Genomic DNA, 14,185 nt, shown 5'->3' on the forward strand with positions numbered 1-14,185 from the left:
CTCCTTCTTGCTTTGGCACTAAAACTGGAGAACCCGTGATACCACGGGGGGGTATAGCCAGAAGGGGAGGGGCCTTGCACTTTTTAGTGTAGTGCTTTGTGTGGCCTCCGGAGGGCAGTAGCTATACCCCAATCGTCTGGGTCTCCCAATAAGAGCTAGAAGAAAAGGAATTTACGGTAAGTAACAAAATTCCCTTCTTTCAATGTGACAACGTAACGTTATCAAAATCTGTGAAGTACCTGTGGGTCCAAAATGCTCACTATACCCCTAGATAGAAGCCTTAAGGGGTCTAGTTTCCAAAATGGTGTCACTTGTGAGGGGTTTCTGCTGTTTAGGTACCTTAGTGGACCTGTTAATGCAACATGGTGCCCGCAATCTATTTTCAGCCAAATTTGCTTTCCAAAATTCAAATATTGCTCCTTCTGTTCCGAGCCCTCCCATTTGTCCAAACAAAGGTTTCTGACCACATGTGGGGTATTGGCGCGTTCATAAGAAAGTGGGTAACAAGTTTTGGGGTTCATTTTGTTGTTCAATAGTATGAATCAGCTCACCGTGGAAAAAGCTCAGTCTTGATTTCGTCCTGGAGCATGGACAGGCACTGCCACAGCCCAAAATAATGCAAAAGATGAGGATGTCCAGCTCTTCAGGCAAAACATTTTTTGCCTGAAGAGCTGGACATCCTCATCTTTTGCTTCATTTTGTTGTGTTATTTCTTCTAAAAGTGAATAAATTTGGGGTAGAGCAACATTTTAGGTAAAATTTTATTTTTTGCTTCTTTTCATTCCACTTTGCTTTAGTTCCTGTGAAGCACCTGAAGGGTTAATAAACTTCTTGGATGTGGTTTTGAGTACTTTGAGGGGTGCTGTTTTGAGAATGGTGTCACTTTTAGGTATTTTCTGTCACCCAGGCCTCTCAAAGTCACTTCAAATGGGATGTGGTCCCTAAAAAAATGGTTTTGTGAATTTTGTTGTAAAAATGGGAAATTGCAGATGAACTTTAACCCCTTCTAACTTCCTAACCCCAAAACATTTTGTTTCAGAAATTGCGCTAATGTAAAGTAGACATGTGGGAAATGTTATTTATTAACTGTTTTGTGTGACATAACTCTCTGGGTTAAGGGCATAAAAATTAAAAGTTTGAAAATAGCAAAATTTTCAAAATTTTCATCAAATTTCCGATTTTTTTTCACAAATAAAAGCAAGAAATATCGTTCTAAATTTATTACTATCATGAAGTACAATATGTCACGAAAAAACAATGTCAAAATCATTGGGATCTGTTGAAGTGTTCCAGAGTTATAACCTCATAAAGTGACACTGGTCAGAATTGCAAAAAATGGCCTGGGCATTAAGGACAAAACTGGCTTCGTCCTTAAGGGGTTAAAGAGTTTGTCCGACAGTAAAATATTAGTTTACCTTTCTACAACCCCCTTAACTATCTGAATGTAAATATGATTTTTATTTCAGATGAGGAGAAAGTGGAAAAGAGCGAAGACCTGACAGATAACCCCGCAGAGGAGGAGGGCAGCAGCGGACCGGCAGAAAACACTGATCTTCCCAGCACCGACCAGACCAGTGACCCGTAGGTTTTACAGTTACACTCATTTTGCACGTTCAGATGATTGCTAATGGTAAAAGCCTCTATAAATGCGCTTCTCTGTTCTGAACTGATCTCGTGACACCGAGGCTGAAAAATTATGTTTAAATATAAAATTACAGAGTTTAGTATCATCCCAGGAAAAGGAATGAGGACAGACGATCCTGGTCCGAAAGGCAAAAGATTAACACTCGTGTCATGTTTGTTTGTTTGTTTTAATGTTTTGTTTATTGAAGCAATAATAAGAATACAAAGTCAACGGAAAACACAATCATAACTAGTATTATTGCGATTGAATCGGATGTTTCCCATTCATCCTTATGACTCAAGACTATCTATGAAATAACTGGTTTTATCCAAGTAATAAACTATCCATCAGGCAGTGGGGAAGTCCGATCTAGATTATTAAAGGGAACCTGTCATCAGACATTTTGCTTTAAACCTAAAAGTTTCCCCCTCTGCATGAATTTCATATCTCAGGACGCCGCCCGTGGTCCCGCGCATGCGCTGTGCGACTGTAGCGGGTCTGTGCACGTGTGACCGCTGGTGACGTTTTGCGCAGGCACGAGGTTATGGGCGGCGCTGTAAATGTCATCAGCAAGTGCCGCCCATAACTTCATGACCGCACTTTCCCCTCTTCCTCCAGCGTTCTGCACAAGCGCTTGCTGGCCAGATGACCCGACGTCACCTCTTTCCCATCTTGCCCTGCTGCAGGGTAAGATGGGAAGGAGGTGACGTCGGGTCATTTGGCCGGCGAGCGCTTGCACAGAACGCTGGAGGCAGTGGGGGAAAGCGCGTCCACGAGATTATGGGCGGGCACTTGCGATGCAATCACAGCGCCGCCCATAATCTCATGCTTGTGACACACGTCACCAGCGATCCTGGCGTGGGCGGCACCTCAGGCGCAGTGGGCGGCGTCCTGGTGGATGAAATGGAGCGTGGGGCGACGGCGTCAATCTGCTGGAGGAACAGCAACGGTCACCAGAGAGCCCGCCCCATGGACGATTTACAAAATTTACATAGCAAAAGGTACAAGTTTATAAAGTATTTAATTTGGTTTAAAAGGGGCCACAAAAAGTACAGGAACCTGCTAGAATGCAGCCCACGAGCTGCAGAGGGGGAAACTTTTAGGTTTCAAGCTAAATTTCTGATGACAGGTTCCCTTTAACCTGCTTTCCGGATTAATATGAAACAATTTTTCTTTGTCGCTCCATTGGGAGACCCAGACAATTGGGGTGTATAGCTATGCCTCCGGAGGCCACACAAAGTATTACACTAAAAGTGTAAAGCCCCTCCCCTTCTGCCTATACACCCCCGTGCTCCCACGGGCTCCTCAGTTTTCATGCTTTGTGCGAAGGAGGCAGACATGCACGCATAGCTCCACAGCTTAGTCAGCAGCAGCTGCTGACTATGTCGGATGGAAGAAAAGAGGGCCCATAACAGGGCCCCCAGCATGCTCCCTTCTCACCCCACTCTTGTCGGCGGTGTTGTTAAGGTTGAGGTATCCATTGCGGGTACGGAGGCTGGAGCCCACATGCTGTTTTCCTTCCCCATTCCCTTTAGGGCTCTGGGTGAAGTGGGATCCTAATCGGTCTCCAGGCACTGAGACCGTGCTCCATCCACAGCTCCTGGGGACTCTGCTGGATAAGGAGCCGAGTATCGTCAGGGACAAGGCCCTGCTACTTTAAGGTACTCTGTGTTCCCGTGGGGACCGCGCACAGAAACACTCCAGCATTGCTGGGTGTGTTAGTGCGCCGGGGACCGCAGCGCTGACCGCGCTTGTGCCATCACACACTGCAGCGTGCTGGGTGTGTTAGTTTATGGGGACTACCGCGCTGACCGCCGCTGCCATTTTTACACTGCGGCGCGGCTGGGACTGTTACTGCGCCGGGGACTACCGCGCCGACCGGGCTTATACGCCGGCCGCGCTTATAACTTTAGTCCCCGGCTTTTGCGGCCTAGTCTCGCTTTTTTCCCGCCCCCAAGCCTGCCAGTCAGGGGAAGGGCGGGACGCTGTACGAGAAGTCAGCACTGAGGGCTGGAACATGCTTTGCATACTCCACCCCCCTCACTGTGCACAGTGGGGCACCAGATTCCCGCACTTTCTAGGGCACGCCCACGGCCCCCTCCTCTCCTCAGGACGCCTGCAGCCATTCCTGTCAGCTCTTCTGACGCTGGAGAGGGGAGACAAGCTCGGGGAGACCCAGGCAGGGATTCTGGTGGCCACACAACCGCTTTGAGCGGCCGGTAAGCAGCACCTGAGGTGCTGGCCCCACTTGTGCAGAAGTGTACTTATAGATTATATGATTATAGGCTATACTTTACACTGTATGGTGCACGGTTGATTTTTGGCTATATACCCTCCTGGATTGCTCAGGGGAGACAACAGCATTGCGTCCACAAGAAGCAAGGGTGCCAAAGCACAGGCTTACTATGCTGCCTGCGCCGCATGTACGGCTATACTACCGGCAGGTTCCACTGACCCTCATTGTGTGCAATGCTCGGCTCCTGTAGCACTTACTCAGCCGGAGCCTCTGCTAAGGGTGGCCCAGGAGGAACCACCTGCTAACACTGTCCAGGTGACAGGGACGGAGTTTGCAGTTTTTACTGAAAGACTTTCTGAGACTATGGCTAAGATACTAGAAGCCTTGCAGTCCAGACCGGTATCTCAGACCATGGGCACTGTGGAATCATTGCTCCCTGGTTCCCCTCAGTTGGAACAACAATGTCCTCCCGGGGTGTCTCATAGATCCCAGGGTGAGGTCTCTGACACGGACCGCAGCCCCAGACCGCCTAAGCGAGCTCGCTGGGAAATTCCCTCGACATCATCACATTGTTCAGGGTCTCAGCGGGAGGACTCTCTGTATGATGAAGCGGAGGTAGCTGATCAGGATTCTGATCCTGAGGCCGCTCTCAATCTTGATACTCCGGATGGGGACGCCATAGTGAATGATCTTATCGCGTCCATCAATCAAATGTTGGATATTTCTCCCTCATCTCCTCCAGTAGAGGAGTCAGCTTCTCAGCAGGAGAAATTCCGTTTCAGGTTTCCCAAGCGCAAAACGAGTATGTTTCTGGACCACTCTGACTTCAGAGAGGCAGTCCAGAAACACCGAGCTTGTCCAGATAAGCGTTTTTCCAAGCGCCTTAAGGATACACGTTATCCCTTCCCACCTGACGTGGTCAAGGGCTGGACTCAGTGTCCCAAGGTGGATCCTCCAATCTCCAGACTGGCGGCTAGATCCATAGTTGCAGTTGAAGATGGGGCTTCACTCAAGGATGCCACTGACAGACAGATGGAGCTCTGGTTGAAATCCATCTATGAAGCTATCGGCGCGTCTTTTGCTCCAGCATTCGCAGCCGTATGGGCACTCCAAGCTATCTCAGCGGGTCAAGCGCAAATTGACGCACTCACACGTACGTCTGCGCCGCAAGTGGCGTCCATAACCTCTCAAACGTCGGCATTTGCGTCCTACGCTATTAATGCTGTCCTGGACTCTGCGAGCCGTACGGCGGTTGCAGCCGACAATTCGGTGGCAATACGCAGGGCCTTGTGGCTACGGGAATGGAAGGCAGATTCGGCTTCCAAAAAGTGCTTAACCAGTTTGCCATTTTCTGGCGACCGTTTGTTTGGTGAGAGATTGGATGAAATCATCAAACAATCCAAGGGAAAGGAAACATCCTTACCCCAGGCCAAACCAAACACACCCCAACAGAGGAGGGGACAGTCGAGGTTTCGGTCCTTTCGGGGTGCGGGCAGGTCCCAATTCTCCTCGTCCAAAAGGCCTCAGAAGGATCAGAGGAACTCCGATTCATGGCGGTCTAAGTCACGCCCTAAAAAGACCGCCGGAGGTGCCGCTACCAAGGCGGCTTCCTCATGACTTACGGCCTCCTCACACCGCATCCTCGGTCGGTGGCAGGCTCTCCCGCTTTTGCGACACCTGGCTGCCACAGGTAAAAGACCGTTGGGTGAGAGACATTTTGTCTCACGGTTACAGGATAGAGTTCAGCTCTCGTCCTCCAACTCGATTCTTCAGAACATCTCCGCCTCCCGAGCGAGCCGATGCTCTTCTGCAGGCGGTGGGCACTCTGAAGGCAGAAGGAGTGGTGGTCCCGGTTCCTCTTCAGCAACAGGGTCACGGTTTTTACTCCAACCTGTTTGTGGTTCCAAAGAAGGACGGGTCTTTCCGTCCTGTCCTGGACCTAAAACTGCTCAACAAACACGTAAAGACCAGGCGGTTCCGGATGGAATCCCTCCGCTCCGTCATCGCCTCAATGTCCCAAGGAGATTTCCTTGCATCGATCGATATCAAAGATGCTTATCTCCACGTACCGATTGCTCCAGAGCATCAGCGCTTCCTGCGCTTCGCCATAGGAGACGAACACCTTCAGTTCGCGGCACTGCCGTTCGGCCTGGCGACAGCCCCACGGGTTTTCACCAAGGTCATGGCTACAGTAGTTGCGGTCCTCCACTCTCAGGGTCACTCGGTGATACCTTACTTAGACGATCTGCTGGTCAAGGCACCCTCTCAAGAGGCATGCCAACACAGCCTCAACGTTACTCTGGAGACTCTCCAGAGTTTCGGGTGGATCATCAATTTTCCAAAGTCAAATCTGACACCGGTCCAATCGCTGACATATCTTGGCATGGAGTTTCATACTCTCTCAGCGATAGTGAAGCTTCCGCTGAACAAACAGCGGTCACTGCAGACAGGGTTGCAATCTCTCCTTCAAGGTCAGTCACACCCCTTGAGGCGCCTCATGCACTTCCTGGGGAAGATGGTGGCAGCAATGGAGGCAGTCCCTTTCGCGCAGTTTCACCTGCGTCCTCTTCAATGGGACAGGAAGCCGACGTCCCTCGACAGGAACGTCTCCCTCTCTCAGGCAACCAGAGCTTCCCTTCGGTGGTGGCTTCTTCCCACTTCATTATCGAAGGGGAAATCCTTCCTACCCCCATCCTGGGCGGTGGTCACGACGGACGCGAGTCTGTCAGGGTGGGGAGCAGTCTTTCTCCACCACAGGGCTCAGGGTACGTGGACTCAGCAAGAGTCCTCACTTCAGATCAATGTTCTGGAGATCAGGGCAGTGTATCTTGCCCTAAAAGCGTTCCAGCAGTGGCTGGAAGGCAAGCAGATCCGAATTCAGTCGGACAACTCCACAGCGGTGGCTTACATCAACCACCAAGGCGGAACACGCAGTCGGCAAGCCTTCCAGGAAGTCCGGCGGATTTTGATGTGGGTGGAAGCCACGGCCTCCACCATCTCCGCAGTTCACATCCCGGGCGTAGAAAACTGGGAAGCAGACTTTCTCAGTCGCCAGGGCATGGACGCAGGGGAATGGTCCCTTCACCCGGACGTGTTTCAGGAGATCTGTTGCCGCTGGGGGATGCCGGACGTCGACCTAATGGCGTCCCGGCACAACAACAAGGTCACGGCATTCATGGCACGATCTCACGATCACAGAGCTCTGGCGGCAGACGCCTTAGTTCAGGATTGGTCGCAGTTTCAACTCCCTTATGTGTTTCCTCCTCTGGCACTGTTGACAAGAGTGTTACGCAAGATCAGGGCCGACTGCCGCCGCGCCATCCTCGTCGCTCCAGACTGGCCGAGGAGGTCGTGGTACCCGGATCTGTGGCATCTCACGGTCGGCCAACCGTGGGCACTACCAGACCGACCAGACTTGCTGTCTCAAGGGCCGTTTTTCCATCTGAATTCTGCGGCCCTCAACCTGACTGTGTGGCCATTGAGTCCTGGATCTTAGCGTCTTCAGGATTATCTCAAGAGGTCATTGCCACTATGAGACAGGCTAGGAATCCAACGTCCGCCAAGATCTACCACAGGACGTGGAAAATATTCCTGTCGTGGTGCTCTGCTCAGGGTTTTTCTCCCTGGCCATTTGCCTTGCCCACTTTTCTGTCCTTTCTTCAATCCGGATTGCAAAAGGGTTTGTCGCTCGGCTCCCTTAAGGGACAAGTCTCTGCGCTCTCTGTGTTTTTTCAGAAGCGCCTGGCCAGACTTCCACAGGTACGCACGTTCCTGCAGGGGGTTTGTCACATCGTCCCTCCTTACAAGCGTCCGTTAGAACCCTGGGATCTGAACAGGGTGCTGATGGCTCTTCAGAAACCACCTTTCGAGCCAATGAGAGATATTTCCCTCTCACGCCTTTCGCAGAAAGTGGTTTTCCTAGTAGCAGTCACTTCACTTCGGAGAGTGTCTGAGCTAGCAGCGTTGTCATGCAAAGCCCCTTTCCTGGTGTTTCACCAGGACAAGGTGGTTCTGCGTCCGGTTCCGGAATTTCTCCCCAAGGTGGTATCCCCCTTTCATCTCAATCAGGATATCTCCTTACCCTCTTTTTGTCCTCATCCAGTTCACCAATGTGAAAAGGATTTGCACTTGTTAGATCTGGTGAGAGCACTCAGACTCTACATTTCTCGTACGGCGCCCCTGTGCCGCTCGGATGCACTCTTTGTCCTTGTCGCTGGCCAGCGTAAAGGGACACAAGCTTCCATATCAACCCTGGCTCGGTGGATCAAGGAACCAATTCTCGAAGCTTATCGTTCCTCGGGGCTTCCGGTTCCCTCAGGGCTGAAGGCCCATTCTACCAGGGCCGTGGGAGCGTCCTGGGCCTTGCGGCACCAGGCTACGGCTCAGCAGGTGTGTCAGGCAGCTACCTGGTCGAGCCTGCACACTTTCACGAAACACTGTCAGGTGCATACCTATGCTTCGGCAGATGCCAGCCTAGGTAGGCGAGTCCTTCAGGCGGTGGTTGCCCACCTGTAGGACGGAGCCGTTACGGCTCTATTATGAGGTATTATTTACCCACCCAGGGACTGCTTTTGGACGTCCCAATTGTCTGGGTCTCCCAATGGAGCGACAAAGAAGAAGGGAATTTTGTTTACTTACCGTAAATTCCTTTTCTTCTAGCTCCAATTGGGAGACCCAGCACCCGCCCCTGTTTTTTTGTGTACACATGTTGTTCATGTTGAATGGTTTCAGTTCTCCGATATTCCTTCGGATTGAATTTACTTTAAACCAGTTTATAATTTTTTCCTCCTTCTTGCTTTTGCACCAAAACTGAGGAGCCCGTGGGAGCACGGGGGGTGTATAGGCAGAAGGGGAGGGGCTTTACACTTTTAGTGTAATACTTTGTGTGGCCTCCGGAGGCATAGCTATACACCCCAATTGTCTGGGTCTCCCAATTGGAGCTAGAAGAAAAGGAATTTACGGTAAGTAAACAAAATTCCCTTCTTTACAGTAAGTACAATAGGAACTGTGAATAGGGGAGGGAACTGAAATTCAAGAGAGCAAGGTTATATCACATGAAATTCAGTTTTGGGAGTAGAGTTAGCGGGTTCAAGAGACGAAGGGGAAAGGGTAGAAGAGAAACGAGAAAGGAGAAGACTTTGGTCTAGAGTCCATTCATCCCGTGACAAGGATGATCAGCGATCTGTCGTTCATCCTCTTGGTGTGGGATAAGGTGACTTGCAGTCCTCTGTTACCTTCTACGAAGTAGCTGCTAGAAATTGGGGTTTAGACTTATAGGCCTGCCATGCATTCCAAACCTGGAGGAAAGCGAGCTTATTCTGACGTGAAAGGGCTGAGAGTTCTTCAACATGATATAGTTGATCAATTGTCAGCAACAGCTGCGAGAGGGTGGGAATTTTCGTTGTGCGCCACAATTGAGCAATAAGAAGTTTACAGGCTGAACCCACAAATGACACTAATTTCGAGGTAGCTTTATCTTTAGTCCACATTGGGAAGTTCAGGAGCAATTGCCTAGGGTCCAGGATCACCATTTTGCCTGTGAGGTCAAATATTAGCTGTGATGCTGTCTTCCAGAAGGTCTGGATGATCGGGCATGTCCATCACACATGAAGATATGTTCCTTTGTCCCTCTCGCATCTCCAGCACTGATCTGAGGAGGAGGAACTCAAAGTACTAGATGAGGTGGGGACAATGTACCATCTCGCAACCACTTTGAAAGAATTCTCTTGGACTCTCACGCAGCACTCGTGTTATGTTTAATAGTGATTTAGGGATGATCGAATACCGCAAATATTCGGCATCGCCTACATTCCCCGAATAGGTCGCCGCTATTTAACTTTCTTCGGCGCTCCATTGGGAGACCCAGACGATTGGGTGTATAGCTACTGCCTCCGGAGGCCACACAAAGCATTACACTAAAAAGTGTAAGGCCCCTCCCCTTCTGGCTATACACCCCCAGTGGGATCACTGGCTCACCAGTTTTCAAGCTTTGTGCGAAGGAGGCACACATCCATGCAATAGCTCCACTGTTTAGTCAGCAGTAGCTGCTGACTATATCGGATGGAAGAAAAGAGGGCCCATATAGGGCCCCCAGCATGCTCCCTTCTCACCCGCGGTGGTGCTTGTAAGGTTGAGGTACCTATTGCTGGTACAGAGGCTGGAGCCCACATGCTGTTTTCCTTCCACATCCCCTGGAGGGCTCTGTGGAAGTGGGATCTTGCCGGCCCCAAAGCCCTGAGGCCGGGCTCCATCCACAGACCCATTGAACCTGCTGGATACGGAGCTGGGTACCGTTCAGGGACATGGCCCTGCACCATTCAGGTACTCTGTGTCCCCGTACACACAGGCACAGCACACTCCAGACTTGCTGGGTGTGCTAGTGCGCCGGGGACAGTAAAGGGTTACAGTCACTGCAGCCTAGCTGAGTGACTTTATGTATTGGGAACTACCGCGCCGGACGCTCCGGGAGCGGCGGCGCGGCTGGGACTTGTAGTGCGCCGGGGACTCAGCGCCGACCGCGCTTTTACGGCGGCGGCGCTTATAAATCCAGTCCCCGGCTTTTGCGGCCTAGCTACGCTTCGTTCCCGCCCCCACCCTGTCAATCAGGGTAGGGGAGAGACGCTGTACAATCGGCAGCGCCGAGGGCTGGAGCCTTATTTACATGCTCCAGCCCTCTCACTGGACACTGTGGGACGCCGGTTTCCCGCTCTGACTTGGGGCACGCCCACGGCCCGCCCCTACTCACACGAGCTGGAGAAGGACGCCGGCAGCCATTCCTGCAGGCCGAGCTGAGAGAACGGACTCTGGGCAACCAGGCACAGGACTAGGGCGACCACACACCCGCTTATAGGCGGGCGGTAAGCGGCACCTAAAGTGCTGACCCCACTAAATACCGCAGTTGTCCATTTGTTTTTATGCTTACACTGCATAGGTCGCTATTTTTGGCTATATGCCCTCTTAGATGGCGACACATCAGCAGCAGGAAAGCAGGGGTGCTAAGGCACAGGCTTTCTATGCTGCTTGTATCTGAGGCACAAAAAAGCCTCAGAGCAAATGCTGCTTGTATTGCAGGTGCTGCAGTGTTAATTGTACTTATGCTTGTATGCTATACATTGCACTGTATGGTCGCTATTCTGGGCTATATTCCTCTAGATGGCTAATCTACAGCAGCAGAAAAGCAGAGGTGCCATGGCACAGGCTTTCTATGCTGCTTGTATTGCATGTGCGGCAGTGTTCATTTGTACTTTATGCTTGTATGTTATACATTGCACTGTACGGTCGCCATTCTTGGCTCTATACTCCTAGATGGCTAGTCGGCAGCAGCATATAAGCAACACAGGCTTTCGATGCTGTTTTTACTGCATGTGATACTGTTCCACGGCACTGACCCCCATTGTGTGCAATGCTCCCCTGTAGCACTTGGTCAGCCGGGGTCTCTACTAGACGTGGCCAAAGGAACCACCTGTCAACCCTGTCCAAGGACAGGGACGGAGTTGCAGTTTCGGCTGATATATTGTCTTGGGATAGAGACTTGCAGTCCAGACAGGCCATGTGCAATCTGGTTCATTGCTCCCTGGCCTCCCTCATTTGGAATAAATTCGGTGCTCCGGGGGGGTCCCAGGAGGACTCTCTGTATGATGAGGCAGACGTAGCTCATCAGGACTTTGATCCTGACACCGCTCTCAATCCGGATACACCGGATGGTGACGCCATAGGGAATGATCCTATAGCGTCCATCAATGGAATGTTGGATTTTTCTCCCTCAGCTCCCCCAGCGAGGAGTCAGCCTCACAGCAGGAGAAGTCCCATTTCAGTAGCTCAAACGTATATTGAGTATTGTTCTGGCCACGCTGACTTCAGAGAAGCAGTCCAGGAACACCACGCTTACCAGATAAGCGTTTTCTCCAAACGTATTAAGGATACACGTTATCTTTTTCCCCCTGACGTGGTCAAGCGCTGGACCCAGGGTCCAAAGGTGGATTCTCCAATCTCAAGGCTTCCGGCTAGAGCCATAGTTGCAGTGGAGATGGGACTTCACTTAAAGATGCCATTGACAGACAGATGGACTCTGGTTGAATTCTGTCTATGAGGCTATCGGCGTGTCGGTTGCTCCGGCATTCACAGCCGTATGGGCACCCTAAGCTTTTCAGCTGTTCTTGCGCAGCTGGTCTTGAGCACATGTACATCTGTGTCGCAGGGGCGTCCGTAACCTCGCAATGTCTGCATTGCGACTTACCCTATTAATGCTGTCCTGGAAGGATAGTCGAGGTTCGGTCCTTCCCAAGCTCGGGCAGGTCCCAATTGTCCTCGACCAAAAGGGGCAAAAAAGCCTCAGAGGGGCTCAGATTCCGGCCGGGCTTAATCACGCCCAAGGAAGGCAGCTGGAGGAACCGCTACCAAGGCGGTCTCCTCATGATTCTCAGCTCTCTCTCTCTCCGCATCCGCGGTTGATGGCAGACTCTCCCGCCTTTGGCGACATTTAGCTGCCACAGGTCACAGACCGGTGGGTGAGGGACATTGTGCTCACGTGCACAGGACAGAGTTCTGTTCTCGTCCTCCGACTCGATTCTTCAGAACGTCCCCACCTCCCCACCGAGCCGATGCTCTTCTGCAGGCAGGAGGAGGGTAATCCCTGTTCCTCTTCAGGAACAAGACACGGTTTTACTCCAATCTAGTTGTGGTGCCAAAAAAGGATGGCTCTTTCCTTTCCGTTCTGGACCTAAACCTGCTCAACAAGCACGTGGAGGCCAGGCGGTTCCGGATGAAACCCTCCGCTCCGTCATTGCCTCAATGTCTCAAGGAAATTTCCTAGAATCAATAGACATCAGAATGCGTATCTCCACGTGCCGATTGCTCCAGAGCACCAGCGTTTGCTGCGTTTCGTTATTGAAGACGAGCATCTTCAGTTCGTAGCCCTGCCCTTCGGTCTGGCGACAGCCCCACGGGTTTTCACCAAGGTCATGGCGGCAGTGGTAGCAGTCTTGCACTCTCAGGGACACTCGGTGATCCCTTACTTGGAGGATCTACTTGTCAAGGCACCCTCTCTCGAGGCATGACAACTCAGCCTGAATGTTACGCTGGAGACTCTCCAGACTTTCGGGTAGATCATCAATTTTGCAAAAGTCAAATCTGTCCCCGACGCAATCACTAACGTATCTTGGCATGGAGTTTCATACTCTATCAGCGATAGTGAAGCTTCCGCTGAACAAGCAGCGTTCACTACAGACAGGGGTGCAGTCTCTCCTTCAAGGCCAGTCGCACCCCTTAAGGCGCCTCATGCACTTCCTAGGGAAGATGGTGGCAGCCATGGAGGCAGGTCCCTTTGCGCAGTTTCATCTGCGCCCACTTCAATGGGACATTCTCCGCCAATGGGACGGGAAGTCAACGTCCCTAGACAGGAAAGTCTCCTTTTTTCCAGACGGCCAAGGACTCTCTGCAATGGTGGCTTCTTCCCACCTCTTTGTCTCAGGGAAGATCCTTCCTACCCCCATCCTGGGCAGTGGTCACGACAGATGCGAGTCTGTCACGGTGGGGAGCAGTTTTTTCTCCACCACAGGGCTCAGGGGACGTGGACTCAGCAGGAGTCCACCCTTCAGCTCAATGTTCTGGAAATTAGGGCAGTATATCTTGCCCTCCTAGCCTTTCAGCAGTGGCTGGAAGAAAGGCAGATCCGAGTCCAGTCGAACAACTCCACAGCGGTGGCATACATCAACCACCAAGGAGGGACACGCAGTCGGCAAGCCTTCCAGGAAGTCCGGCGGATTCTGATGTGGGTGGAGGACAGAGCATCCGCCATATCCGCAGTTCACATCCCGGGCGTAGAAAACTGGGAAGCAGACTTCCTCAGTCGCCAGGGCATGGACGCAGGGGAATGGTCCCTTCACCCGGACGTGTTTCAGGAAATCTGTCGCCGCTGGGGGGTGCCGGACGTCGATCTAATGGCGTCTCGGCACAACAACAAAGTTCCGGCCTTCATGGCGCGGTCTCGCGATCAAAGAGCTCTAGCGGCAGACGCCCTAGTACAAGATTGGTCGCAGTTCCGGCTCCCTTATGTGTTTCCACCTCTGGTACTCCTACCCAGAGTGCTACGCAAGATCAGGTCCGATTGCAGCCGCGTCATACTCGTCGCCCCAGACTGGCCGAGGAGGGCGTGGTATCCGGATCTGTGGTATCTCACGGTCGGCAAACCGTGGGCACTACCAGACCGACCAGACTTACTGTCCCAAGGGCCGTTTTTTCCATCGGAATTCTGCGGCCCTGAACCTGACTGTGTGGCCATTGAATCCTGGATCCTAGCGTCTTCCGGATTATCCCAAGGGGTTGTG

General features: G+C 51.8%; 1 protein-coding gene across 1 annotated transcript in view; it reads left to right on the forward strand.

Annotated features, from left to right (window-relative positions):
• CCDC66 (coiled-coil domain containing 66) overlaps positions 1-14,185 on the forward strand; it is a 168,238-nt gene that overhangs the window by 27,190 nt on the left and 126,863 nt on the right. The window contains exon 5 of the mRNA XM_075321316.1: positions 1,467-1,581. Coding sequence (XP_075177431.1) covers positions 1,467-1,581 — 115 coding nt within the window. The remainder of the gene's footprint in view (positions 1-1,466; positions 1,582-14,185) is intronic.

Source organism: Anomaloglossus baeobatrachus, chromosome 8 (assembly GCF_048569485.1).
Source record: "Anomaloglossus baeobatrachus isolate aAnoBae1 chromosome 8, aAnoBae1.hap1, whole genome shotgun sequence".
NCBI lineage: Eukaryota > Metazoa > Chordata > Amphibia > Anura > Aromobatidae > Anomaloglossus > Anomaloglossus baeobatrachus.